This window comes from Esox lucius, chromosome 1 (genome assembly GCF_011004845.1).
Source record: "Esox lucius isolate fEsoLuc1 chromosome 1, fEsoLuc1.pri, whole genome shotgun sequence".
Classification (NCBI taxonomy): Eukaryota; Metazoa; Chordata; class Actinopteri; order Esociformes; family Esocidae; genus Esox; species Esox lucius.
This window is the reverse complement of record NC_047569.1, coordinates 33895446-33908754: the sequence shown is the minus strand read 5'-3', so window position 1 is coordinate 33908754 and position 13309 is coordinate 33895446. Positions and strand designations below refer to the sequence as shown.

The following is a 13309-nucleotide window of genomic DNA, read 5'->3' as shown; positions in this document are numbered from 1 at the left end:
TAAATTATACAGTATCTCACAAAAGTGTAAACAGTATCTCACATTTTTGTAAATATTTGATTATATCTTTTCATGTGACAACACTGAAGAAATGACACTTTGCTACAATGTAAAGTAGTGAGTGTACAGCTTGTATAACAGTGTATATTTGCTGTCCCCTCAAAATAACTCAACACACAGCCATTAACGTCTAAACCGCTGGCAACAAAAGTGAATACACCCTTTAAGTGAAAATGTCCAAATTCGGCCAGCCTACCCTTATTTGGTTCAGATGGTGTCGAGCGGGTGTGGCGGCAACCAGGTGAGGAGTACAAAGACAAGTGTCTTGCCAACAGTCAAGCATGGTGGTGGGAGTGTCATGGTCTAGGGCTGCATGAGTGCTGCTGGCACTGGGGAGCTACAGTTCATTGAGGGAACCGTGAATGCCAACATGTTCTGTGACATACTGAAGTATAGCATGATCCCCTCTCTTCAGAGACTGGGTCGCAGGGCAGTATTCCAACATGATAATGACCCCAAACACACCTCCAAGACAACCACTGCCTTGCTAAAGAAGCTGAGGGTAAAGGTTAATGTACTGGCCAAGCATGTCTCCAGATCTAAACCCTATTGAGCATCTGTGGGGCATCCTCAAACGGAAGGTGGATGAGCGCTAGGTCTTTAACATCCACCAGCTCCGTGATGTTGTGATGGAGGAGTGGAAGAGCACTCCAGTGGCAACCTGTGAAGCTCTGGTGAACTCCGTTCCCAAGAGGGTTAAGGCAGTGCTGGAAAATGATGGTGGCCACACTAAATATTGACACTTGGGGCCCAATTTGTACATTTTGTACTCACTTTTGTTGCCAGTGGTTTAGACATGAATGAGTGTGTGTTGTGTTATTTTGAGGGGACAACAAATTTACACTGTTATACAAGCTGTACACTCATTACTTTACCTTGTAGCAAAGTGTCATTTCTTAAGTGTTGTCATATGAAAAGATATAATCAAATATTTCCAGAAATGGGAGGGGTGTACTCACTTTAGTGAGATACTGTAGTTGTGGTTTTGGGCAACAAAGCCTTTTATCTTCTTCCCATGTGAAATTATCTTGTGTATATCATTTCTATATCTCAGTATCCACTATCAAGGAAGATAGTGGTAGTTTCATGAGACAACGTTAACTAGTCTAGGAAAACTGTAGCACCACTGTAGATACCATAGACCAGGGGTATTAAAAATATATTGAATTTTAGAAGCCAGTTCCACTGCATTTTTCATTGCAACCCCCTAATCAGGAACTTATTTAAAACTGTGATTACTGATGAAGTAGAAAATTAACCATCCCACTCCGTCCCTTGTAGGGTAAATAGCCCTGCCATATACCCCTCAAACTCACATCTGGAACTAAAAGCCAGGTCCAATTAAATGTTTTATTGCAACCCTCTAATCAGGCTGATTTTGACCTGGGACCCCAGGCGGGTACAGAAAATGATGAGGTAGGAGAGAAAATCAGCAGGCTCCGGACCTTGTGAGGTGAGAGCTTAATACCTTTGCTCTATAACAGATGTTCAGGATGGAGAAATTAGGATGGGATAGCACCTGTTCATGCTGACGTTTCTGTTGACGAGTGGTATGAGGATCTTTTGACCTAAGTAACCTATTTGTATTCAATAGGTGCTCCCGAGTTGGAAGAGAGAAAGCGCCCGGAAATAGCACAGAAAATGTCAAATTGTCCTTCTTGGAGAAGGGCTATATTCTATAAACCCTATCCACACCTGTTGTCAACAAGGTCTGTGGCCCTGGTTACTGGTGCTGGGCAAATGACAAGGGAGCTACACATCAGTAATCCCAGAAACAGAGATAGACTATCAGTGTGTCCCTGGCCCCATATGGCGTCAAACATTTGATTCTGACAGTTACGAAGGTTGTCAACAGATATAAGTAATTCATTACAAAGAAAACTGTAAATCATTGGAAAGCAAAAACAATATGCAAAGCATTGTTAATTACTCTGAAATATAAGCCTTGTCAGTAGGTGTCAAGAGGTCTAACTGAATAGTTACTACCCTGCTCAAAAAAATAATGGGAACACGCAATCATCACACCAAGTATAACACCAAGTCAATTAAACCTCAGGGATATCAGTCTGTCCAGTTAGGAAGCATAAGCAATTGTGACTCAATGTCACCAGTTTTGGTGCAAAAGAAAGTGAAAACAGATACACTGGAGAGACAACAGCAAGACAACCCCAAAAAAGAGAATGTTTTTTGCAGGTGGTGGCCCCAGAAAATTGCTCTCTCCTTATCTTTCCTGATTCTTCTCTAGTTTTACATTTTGCTAGCGTCTTTGTCACTACTGGTAGCATGAGGCGGTACCTGCAGCCCATTCAGGTTGCACAGGAAGTCCAGCTCCTCCAGGATGGCACATCCATACATGCCATCGCAAGAACGTTTCGTTCTCAACTAATTACACAATGTACAGTAAAGATTTAGATCTTTAGTACATTTTATTCATTGAAACCCGACATGTCATTCAAGTGTTCCCTTCATTTTTTGGAGCAGTGTATTTAAACCCATTGGTTATTTGATTATTATCAGACTACTAATGTGGTTCAGAAAGAACACCGTTCTTAGTCCAGCTTAACTGAGAAACCAAGGTATGCATGTACATCTGAGGCCCAGAACTGCAGTAGGGCAGTTTGTTTGGATAAAGGACTGACGCAGCAGCTGATCTGAACAGGGGCCTCCCTCCATATCCTTCCTGTTGTGTAACCCTCAACAGGACACTCATTCCCTCACAGCTTGCATTCTCCAAGAGGACTCCTGTCACACTCTTTCCTGGAAAACGTGTTCTGTTCTTCAATCTCAGCATGTGTCCTATGTGCTGGACATTGCTTATCGTTCCGGTTGCTCTGACCGTGGTCCATGGGAACCCTGTGGGAACTGTGATGCCCAGAACTGGGTCAGTGCCAGTGTTGGGATCTGGCCAACACCAAAACGCTGTTTCTCCAGGCGGGGACACGCAGACCACAGCCAGGGTAAGTAAGCTACGGCCCCCTTGAATCATCTTCTCTGGGGGGGAGGCACATACGTAATATGGCGAATGATTTCTGGTCTCTTGTGCAAATTACACAATTAAACTTTCCAAACTTCGTAATTGCCTTTCTTGATTAGATCCAATCAAATAAAATTCAGACAGGAACTCTAACAATTCAACCACATAACCATGTGCTAAGTCAATGAAGGAAAGAAATCCATCTGAAATGGTTTAATTAGATAAATGACATTTAATCATTACAGACATATGCTGTACACAGTACAGAACCAGCTAATACACATGTTGAAGTGCAAATTTTGCGCTTGCCTCAAATTTGAATAAGAACTGCTTGGCTGTGTGACAAGGCTGTTTGCAAGATATTCATTAATAAATACACACTTTTTGACAATAGTGTACGAGAAAACCGAGCGAAAACACCACTCACCGGTGAATGTTGTTCTTATATAAAATATCCACATTGGTGAGGCAGAACCCAAGATGTTTGCAGTTGAATGAGACCTGTGTATGTTTGCGTGTGTTTGTCAAGCATTCCATTCTGTATGATAAGGACATACCACCGCTGCTTAGCGAGTACCTCTTCCCCCACAGTCTTACTGCCCCACACTAGGAGGCCAAGACGGAAACGTCCTCATTGGTAACATTTACTACGAGTTGAGCCACCCAAAGTTACCTCTGTGGACTTGGCTTACCATATGGTTTTAGCTCTGCTACGTTTACAGGGTTTTTGTGTTGTGTGTGTGCATGAGTTTGTGTACGTGTGTGTGTGTTTGTTGTGTTGTCCACGGTCAGTTCTTCCACTTCCCCTTCTTGGCAGGCAGCTGGCCTGTTGACTCCAGGTATTTGTTGACGAGCTCCTCCTGGGTTCCCGGCAGACAGGGCTGGTACCTGCTGTACTCCATGGTATACTCTCCTTTCCCCTGGACACAACGCACACACAGTCTTTAGAAAGGTTCACACCACTTCCGGTCTTAAACAACTGAAAATATGCCGGGTCAAATTTGAAAACACAAACTAATCGTCATCATCATCATCATCAACAATTCCTGACTTGATATCCAGGACATTCCTTACAGACCGATGACATGACATTCCACAGCAGCATCACTGGCCAGGGCCTTACCTCCGTACAGGACCGGAGCTCTGTGGCGTAGCCAAACATGTCATTCAGGGGAACCTGTGGAGAGGCAGCAGGGATTGGCCATCAAACACACAGTGATTGGATTCAGCCAATCCGGTCTTTGCAGAGCTCATAGGTCAGAGCTGCACTTACGTCAGCGTACAAGGTGAAGTAGCCATCTGCCCCGTCCTGACCGCTGATGACACCGTGGCGACGGTTGACACCGGCGATGACCGTCCCTTGGAATTCAGTGGGCGCCACGATTTCCACTGACATGATCGGCTCCAGGACAGCCACGTTGGCTTTTTCCATGGCTGCCAGGCGAGCGACAAGGACGGAACAAGGGGGGGGGGGAGACATACCATATGTCTGTCAAAAAGCAGAGAGGTACGGACAACGTATGCAGAAGGTGTGAGAACCACAGGGGTGACACCCACCTTGTTTCAGGGCGCCCTCTCCCGCACGGATGAAGGAAATCTCATTAGAGTCCACCATGTGATTCGCTCCATCTTCCAACACAAACCTGATGCCGGAGATCTTGTGTCCAGTGAGAGGCCCGTTCTCACAGGCCTCTCTGAATCCCTGCGGGGGGGGGGGGGGGGGGGGGGGGGGGGGGGGACATGGACATGGTATGAGGTAAATGGTTTACACAGCATTTCTATCTTTAGCGATAGGACTTTTATCAAACTACGGTAGTTTAATTTCCTCAGGGAGCTGTCATTGTCAGACAGCAGGGAAGCATGCATACCTTTTCCACAGCCGGCACAAACTGTTTAGGAATGTTGGTTCCGATGGTCCGGTCTTCAAACTCCACTTTGGTGTATTCCTCGGTCTCCAGAGGTTCCAGAACCCCCACTACTTTACCGTATTGCCCAGAACCACCAGACTGCTTCTTATGAGTGAAGTCAAACCTGCCACACATATGCAAAATTAGTAAATCATTTGAAGAATTTCTTAAAAGAATTGCTATTAAATGGCTATCATTGCTATTATAATACATTCACAATCTGAAAACAATCTGTCATCACTTTAACATAGCATGTACATTTTCCATGCTCTTACATCACATTAACAAAAGGAAAATGTGTTGCCTGTCTCTTTAAAGAGGGGCGGTCCAAACTGAATTCCTGGTTTGAAAGGAAGTAGGAAACAGGCTGTTATTTCTCCTCTTGCGTGTCTTTCTTCAAACAGTCTGGCAGCAGCAGGTTTCCTTAAGACAGAAAGCCACCGCTTTTCCAGGCACAGGCAAGAGCACCATCTACCTGTCTTAACAGGTCTTCCCTTACTGCTGATCTTTTCCTCTCCTGTCCCTTCCTCTGATTTACTCTCCTAGAACAAGGGCAGGGCATGAACAGTCCCTACCCTGCCACAAACACAAAGTGGTCAAAGTCCCACCAGAGAAGACTAACCTGCCCTCACCCTGCTCCTTGTCCCTCTCATTGTCCCAGGAAGGCGAGGTGGTGGAGACAGCGGACATCATGGAAACCGGTGAGCTGAACCCTAACTACTACCCAGCCCGCCGGGCCGCGGCGGTGGTCCAGCACTACCTGAACACCCGCTACGGCTCGCCCTACAGATGGATGTTTCTCGGCAATGTACACAACGCCAGTTCAGAGGTAAGAGGGGAAAGGTCACCATGCTTTTTGGAGTGCGAAAAGTGGGTGTGGAGAGCAGTCAATATTACACGGCAGGGCTTGTGATAAAGGCGTGGCTATGAGACGACATAGTGGGTAAAAAGTCACCACTATGAGAAAACGGGTGGGGCAAGAAGCCTTCTGACAATGTGCTTTTAGCCAATGTTAAAGCTATGGAATAATTCTGTTGTCAGGCAGTCGTCAGGGCGTGAACGGTGCTGCTGACTTTATGGAGAACAAATGCTGCTGTTTGCTTATGTGCGTCTGCTCTCTCTCTGGCCGTTTTAGGATGTGACAGAGGGTAGGAAGTATCAGCTGGAACTCACAATCCAGGAAATGATCAGCAACGTAAGACCCTGCCTGACAGTATCTGTGACCCACTGCCGCCCAGACAACAGCTGTTTCTCCTGTGGCACCACACTTCTGTGGCCTTGGCAACACCGCCACGGTGGCAGAGGCTGTGCCGGCTCCTCCTCGCTCTCTGCCCTCTCCTGCGTGTGCTTTTCTTCAAACACAAGGCCATTATTTTCACCGGCTATCCTCCCCCCATCTTTAACCGTCCCTTCGTCACATTAACCCCTCAGGTTTCGGGGCCGTGCTCTGCAGAGCTGCTCTTTCCCGGGGCGGGCACTCCCCAGGTTCAAGCCTCGTGTGATTGGCTGCTTCCAAACAACACCAGGGCTCAGGAAGAAGCCTTCTACCAGCAACACCGAGACAGCCATAACCTGGTGTCGGGAGACCGCATTCCAGGTAGGAAGGGACACACGAGCCCACAGCACAATGTCATGTCCCCACACACAAAGGACGACCTCTTTGTGCTCCGTATGTGGCTCGACCCCGTCTGTGCGTTCTGACCGCGACGGATGCGTGTTCCCTTCACCAGACAGCTACGGTCACATGGAGCCAACCATGAAACCCTTCTGGCACCTGGGGGGCGTGGCCTCCAGTTTCATCATGCTGGAGCAGTCCAATCAGAGCACCCTCTACAACATGGCCCAGGTGGCCAACTTCACGCAGCTGGTGAGCCGCCAAGTGAGACCTTCTGTAACCATGGAGATACACACACACACTTTCTGTCGCTCCTCCTCACACGCCGGTCCTTGGTTCTCTGTACCTCAACAGGAAACTGAGAAGGACCAGCTGAGATTCCAGTACCATGTCCTGCTGCATGAAATGGTTTCCCAGGTAACTAAATCCTACTACCATCTGTCTTAATTCAGATGTCGTGTTTATTTTCATGAAGGGACGTGTGTGTTCCTGTGTGTGTGTGAGTGTGTATAAAGAATTTACTACTGTATACTTGCGTGGATAAAGATCCTCACAACAATAGTAAAACAGAACAGGTGACCTAATGTACAAATTCTGCATGGTCCCAATGGAAAAAAGGCACATGAATTAGGGGGTAGGTTTAAGTTGAAACTTCCAATTATGGATAGGGTTAGGCATTAGGGCTAGGTTAAGTTTAGATACTCCAAGTAATTATTTCCCCCAAACAGTTAAGTAATGTGTGTGTGTGTGCAGGAGATCATCCACTGGAAGATGCTGATCACCTGGTCCCCAGCAGAGGGAGTTAAAGTCCTGCAGACAGACCTGCAGCCAAAGTGCAACTGTGAAGATCCTCCTGACAGCATCAACTGACTCACTCATCAAATGGCACAATCGGCACGCCAGCATCCTTCACCGCCCTAACCAAGTTCTGCGTAATGATTATGACTTCTCTTTTTTAGGACTTTGAATGGTGAAACCATTAACACGACCTTTACTAAATCACCATTGTTTAAGGTTAAGTCATTATTAGGTTTGCCTTCACCACTGTTGCTTGAAAGGTGTCGTCAGAGCATATGTCGATGGTGTTACTGCAGCCTTGTGACTTCAGTACATTAACTGTTTATAACACTCGAGAAGAATGTTTGTTTCTGTCAATGTTGTTTGGTAAATCTACTCTATTGATTAAAGTCATGAAAGGATAAACTGATTTCTGTTATCAAATGCACGCTTGTGTGAGATCCCGGTTTCACTATAAACATACATCTTTACTATGAAGATGGTAGAACCTGATAATTTGGTCCCCACAAGGAAACAGGCCGTTTCCTCTTTAGGGGTTAAGTTACGGGTAACAATTGTGGCTAAGTGTTGCAATTGTTCTTTCCATTCCTGTCCAACGTAAGCGTGTCTGTGTGTTAGTCAATGCTGTACTTACGATACAGGGCTGGACACGGTCTCCCTGAAGGCTACCTTGGGTTTGCCCATCACACAGGGGCAGTTGTACTCCCTCTCCATCCTCTACAGACAGAGAGACAGCAAGCTCACCTTCATGTGCTGCACTGAAACGCCATCAAATACTCTGGAGACCTGGAACCCTAATTAATGCCATTGTCCTTCGAGACACGGTAGGACACGATAAACCCAAACCACTGCAGACTGGCGGATGTTCAGGTCTCCAGATCACTGTCAGGCCAGTACCTGTGAGTAGATCTCCAGGTGCAGCTCTCCCATCCCAGAGATGATGGTCTCCTTACTCTCCGTGTCATAGTGGACTCTGAAGGTGGGGTCTTCTCTAGTGAAGCGGTTGATGCCTTTAGAGAATTTATCCATGTCATTCTAATCCACAAGAGGGAAAGAGGACGAGTGAGGTAAGGAGATAATCACAGAAATGCCTGGCGTACATGCTCATATACTCCAGGCCAAGGATAAAACTAGACTGTGGAATTTACAGAAAACCTTCCTGAAGTTTCTAACACTTGTCATGGAAAATCAAGTCCACTCTGACTAAAACAAATGCACTTCAATCAGGAACTTGTGAATCAAATAGACTTTAATGAAAATCCTAAAACAATGACAGACATCAAAGCCAGGTCCTTCTGCAGATACACCCCCAAGTTCTAAGCCCGGACCCTGGCTTTTTGCACAAAACTTTCACACATCACGCCATCTGACCATCCTTTTTGGAAGTCCCCTAAAGCGGGGTTTACCTCTTGTCCCCCTGTCTCTTCCTGAGTGTCCTTAGTTCAGAGCAGTAACTCATGACAACCTCATTGTTCATATTCAGGTCACACTTCCAGTGAACCCAAAAGGTCCGACATTTCAGGGTGATAAATGTCTGGACACAGGATGCCGTCCTGCTGAGATGCCCGGCTGCTAATACACTCATGATGGGTGTCGGGACGGGATTCATGACAATCATGTGCTCTCTAGGAACTCATTGTCTATGTGTGTGTGTGTGTGTGTGTGGATAACATCATTCAAGAACTCATTGTCTGTGTGTCTGGATTGCACATTAATATATTTTCATGAAGCGTGTGATTATGCATGCATATTGATATATTCATAAAGCGTGCGATTATATATGCAGTTTACAGAAGATTCCCTGACACACTTCTCCAAGGCTGACCTATATTTTCCATTACGCTCCTCATGCTATGTAGCATACATACCTTGTTGGAGGGCTTCATAGACATTGATATGACTGCCTCTGGTATATGGATGGACTCCTGTGGTAGAAACACATACGGATTTAAGCCCCAAGTCATTACATGATGACAGGTTGCGACTTCAAATTCATATTGTGCTCTGCAGTGAATTGGTGCTCTGCAGGTCATAAAGACTTGCCATGGAGAGGTTAGCGCTGGTTCGGGAGGTGAAGGTGTCTCCGCTGGCACAGTCGATCCCAAACAGAGCACAGATGTCCCCTGCATAAACCTCCTCGACATCCTGAGCGAACAGAGAGATAGACCAAGAGACAGTTTATTATGACACCAAATGAAAACAGTTTCAGAACATAAATGCATTTAAAGGGATGTCAACGGGGCTGGCTGTCGGGGCATCATTCCCAACGGATCTTTTGTGCTACCACCAAAAAACGAATTAGCCCAGTAAACACAGGCAGTGGTTGTGCGATAGATGTACAAAATGATGATGACTGTAAAGCAATTGATTGGTATGGTCAATTTGTGTTAGACTAAATGTCAGCACAGTTTTGACAAGCCTTGTTAAACAAATATTTGTTTAAATAGGCCTATTTAGTCACAAGAAGATTAAGAAACGTTTACTAGGTTGAGTTGAGTGCTTATGATCCTTTTAGTTTGTTAATCTTTTACCAGAACTGTATGCTACCATCTCAATCAGTGGAATAGTTTGCACTTCACTCAAGCAGTAGGTCTTACTGGCTACTCAACCAAAAGCCTGTGTCTGATAACCAATGCAATGTTTAACTAAATCTGAAGCCTATGTTAGGTTATCGATCTCTGGCTGGGCAAATAATTGGATTGTTTGCTCATCTATTACAACAGTGCATTCAGTAATATTGTACATAGCTGCAGAATGGAGTCAATGTAAAAGAAAATCCAATATTGGTCAAATAATTACTGCAGTTCAGAAATATATTCAGTGGAATATAGATTGTAACACAGGCACACACAGGTCTATGCATTTGACCTTCAGTGGGAGTGGCTGCAATTGGGCAGCACACGTTAAATATGACATCTGATTTGTCTATTTGGGCTTGTCAAACAACAGGCAGCAGCTAAAACGCCTTTCCCAGTTTTCCCAAAGAATCAATTTCGTTAAGTCGGTCCAACTGAAAACTCTTTGCACTGTAATTTCGTAACAGACCACAAATCTGTGTCCACTCATTTCGACTGCCTATTGATATTGATCTCCATAGACTGTGTGTCGGTGTCAGAGTAGCCTAACATGTGGCATTAAAAGAAAAGTAGGATGCTTCAATCATTTAAAACAACATTGGATCGCATGAAACCACATGGTATAAATTAACTGAAAACCTAATATGTAACATATCGCAAGTCCAAACACAATGCTTTAAATTCCCCGACAACCACAGGGAGAACACACAGACGTTGTTGCTGTTCACATCCTGTTTACATACACTTCCTGACTCTCACCTCCATCTGGTCGGCATGGAGACGCACCAGCCTCTGCACACGGACCTTCTTGCCTGTACGTGTGTTAATGATGTACTCACTCTTCTTCAGACAGCCCTGATAGACCCGCACGTACGTCAGCTGACCAAACCGACCGGCCTAAAGCAGAAAGGGAAGGGAGAGAAAAACAATATTTGTCCGACAAGAAGATTTTTTTTTTTTTTTTTTTTTTTGTACTGTTCAAATTTATAATTGTTGCAGACTGCCCGCACAGTGTTTGTTAGTTCACCTCCAGCTTAAAGGCCAGACCTACGAAGGGCTGTGAAGTGTCTCTGGTGGGATCCATCATTATCTTGGTGCTGTCTCTGGAATCCCTGATACACAAGGTGACAATGCTCCTATTGACAACAGGCATGGAACTGGAAAGACTGGTTCACATGTAAAGCTACAGTGGTTTTTCCTGAGCCCAAGGCCATAGTCTGACCGGAGCAGGGCATATCAATGACCTAAAAAACATCTGTCTCACAGTGACAGTTACGCAGAGGTCCAGAGTTCATACATACTCATCGTTGAGGAGGGCGTAGTTGTTGACCTCCGTGGGGTTGGGCAGGTAGTCCAGCACTGCGTTAAGGAGAGGCTGAACCCCCTTGTTCTTCAGGGCCGTTCCCACCAGCACCGGGGTGAAGAGGCGCTGCACTGTGGCCCTGCGTATGGCTGCCTGTAGGGGGGGAAAGGTCATGGGCCAGGGGGGTTAGCAGTTCACTGCCCCCAACCCCCCACCCCACCCCCGGCAGGAAATATGACCACACACACACCTTGAGCTGTGGCACAGTGGGAATCCTCTCCTCCAGAAACATCTCTCCCAGGGTCTCGTCAACATTAGCCACACACTCCACCATCTCCTGCCTCCTGTCTGCAGCCTCCGCACGGAACTCTGCTGGGATCTCATCCAACCGGATCTTCTGTCTGCAGGGAGCCCAGAGGAGAGAAGGCCATGTCAGGTTTACAGTTAGCCTTCTTTTTGTTCTTTATGTGGGTAAATGACATCACCTCACCCAAATGGGCCCTCAAAGTACATGCTGCATTCCTCCACGAGGTCTATGATCCCCTTCACGTGACCCTCCAGGCCAATGGGGATGTTCACGAAGGCCGCGTTCTGGTTGAGCTTGGTCCTGAGGAAGGAACACAAGGCAGAGTTAGAACGGCAGCAGACAGGAGCTTAAGGAAACCCAGACTAGTGCGGGTCAGTCTGTTGACCTCAAGGCCTGCAGGGCCCGGTTGGGGTTGGCACCCATGCGGTCCAGCTTGTTGATGAAGGTGAGGAAGGGCACGTTGTAGCGTTTCATCTGCCTGCTCACGGTCAGGGTCTGGCACTGGACGCCCCCCACCGCGCACAGCACCAGTATCGCCCCGTCCAGGACACGCAGGGCCCGCTCCACCTCGATGGTGAAATCCACATGCCCTGGTCGGGACAGAGGGGGGGTTATAGTTGAAAGCAAAAATAAATCCACAGTTCCAAAAGGTCTTGGGGACAACCACACCTATCTCTCAACCCATGGGTCTGACACTGGTCCTTTTATACCTGGTGTGTCTATGATGTTGATGTTGTGATCCTTATACATAGTGTATGTGGCAGCTGACTGGATGGTGATGCCTCTCTGCCTCTCCAGCTCCATGGAGTCCATCGTGGCACCAACTCCATCCTTTCCCTTCACCTGGAAAGTGATTAAACCACGTCGGTGCATACAGCACGTTAAAAAAATAATCCGTTTTGTCTGTCTGCCTCTTACACACACGCGAATATATTCTGATGAGGGAATAGCTCACCTCATGAATCTCTGATATCTTGCCCGTGTAGAAGAGGACGCGCTCAGTGAGTGTAGTCTTCCCGGAGTCGATGTGTGCCGAAATTCCGATGTTCCGGATTCTTTCGTTGGGAACGATACCGGAGGAGCACGAGCGACAACTGTTCATCAACACCTGGAAAATAGATACGTTTGTCTATTAGGCTATTAGCTATCAAACGCAATACTGTAGGGGGAAGAAATCGTGTTTCAGTGACAACATACTCCATCTCAGTCGATGTCCCATTCTCAAGACCTGTGTGAGAATTTATTTCATACCTTTTTTAATGTTAGGGTTCCAGGTTTCCTAAAATGTGTTTGACCTAAGGTCATTCCGGCTTTCAGAAGACGCATTTTGGAGGTGTGACAGTTGACAGCACGAGTTAAACCCGGTTTACACAACACCCCACTGGATGTCAGTCAACCTATGAAAGTCAGTCAGCGCACGCCGGTCAAAGATTACTTCCTGGACTACGGCATGTCGAAAGAGGCAAAGTTGCGGATGAGAAAATATGTTTCGCCAAGCTCGGTAGTGACGCGCATCGGCAAGGCGGGTGACTCAAGTACTAAGGGAACAGCAGGAAAAAAAAAGATCGAAATACTTGTTGGTCCTTACGTTAAGACCCGAGTCCTAAGAATTACAAAGGTTCATTTGAACTACACTATGCCTCGCCAAACAGAGAACAGTTCTGCGTATTCAGTTAGTTATATGAAATGCATACCTTCAATTTATCACAATTCTATTCACTGTACTTTTTCTTAATCTGAATAACAGTTTCAGCCTAGATGTCTTAATC

General features: G+C 46.2%; 2 protein-coding genes across 3 annotated transcripts; one reads left to right on the top strand and one right to left on the bottom strand.

Annotated features, from left to right (window-relative positions):
• Window positions 1-2780: 2780 nt before the first annotated feature.
• lxn (latexin) lies at window positions 2781-7763 on the top strand. Of its 2 annotated transcripts, none has more exons than XM_010872175.4 (7): window positions 2781-3017; window positions 5603-5770; window positions 6077-6136; window positions 6373-6538; window positions 6672-6808; window positions 6911-6973; window positions 7310-7763. In XM_010872175.4, the coding sequence occupies exons 1-7, from the start codon at window positions 2850-2852 to the stop codon at window positions 7424-7426; spliced, it is 879 nt and encodes a 292-aa protein (XP_010870477.2). In that variant the 5' UTR covers window positions 2781-2849; the 3' UTR covers window positions 7427-7763. The 2 variants fall into 2 exon arrangements, with proteins under 2 accessions (XP_010870477.2, XP_010870488.1); XM_010872186.3 differs by lacking the exon at window positions 2781-3017 and adding an exon at window positions 5290-5399.
• On the bottom strand, window positions 3225-12982 carry gfm1 (G elongation factor, mitochondrial 1). The gene is made up of 18 exons (XM_010872199.4): window positions 12792-12982; window positions 12496-12648; window positions 12251-12383; window positions 11926-12130; window positions 11724-11840; window positions 11484-11634; window positions 11232-11386; window positions 10958-11042; window positions 10690-10827; window positions 9398-9499; window positions 9223-9279; window positions 8252-8389; window positions 7989-8071; window positions 4903-5065; window positions 4592-4736; window positions 4308-4468; window positions 4158-4211; window positions 3225-3954 (listed from the first exon to the last, which is right to left on the bottom strand). Exons 1-18 carry the CDS (start codon window positions 12864-12866, stop codon window positions 3823-3825), a joined length of 2247 nt encoding a protein of 748 aa, XP_010870501.1. The 5' UTR covers window positions 12867-12982; the 3' UTR covers window positions 3225-3822.
• Window positions 12983-13309: the final 327 nt, after the last annotated feature.

What these genes read in the sequence shown, in the direction of transcription:
- gfm1 (XM_010872199.4), bottom strand. Translation starts at nt 12,866, where the DNA reads ATGCGTCTTCTGAAAGCCGGAATGACCTTAGGTCAAACACATTTTAGG. An exon ending in CCACTGTGCCACAGCTCAAG is followed by an intron (nt 11,387 to 11,483) that starts GTGTGTGTGTGG and finishes CCCCCCCTACAG; the next exon opens with GCAGCCATACGCAGGGCCAC. An exon ending in TACGCCCTCCTCAACGATGA is followed by an intron (nt 11,043 to 11,231) that starts GTATGTATGAAC and finishes CTTGTGTATCAG; the next exon opens with GGATTCCAGAGACAGCACCA.
- lxn (XM_010872175.4), top strand. Translation starts at nt 2,850, where the DNA reads ATGTGTCCTATGTGCTGGACATTGCTTATCGTTCCGGTTGCTCTGACC. An exon ending in TACACAACGCCAGTTCAGAG is followed by an intron (nt 5,771 to 6,076) that starts GTAAGAGGGGAA and finishes TGGCCGTTTTAG; the next exon opens with GATGTGACAGAGGGTAGGAA. An exon ending in TGCATGAAATGGTTTCCCAG is followed by an intron (nt 6,974 to 7,309) that starts GTAACTAAATCC and finishes GTGTGTGTGCAG; the next exon opens with GAGATCATCCACTGGAAGAT.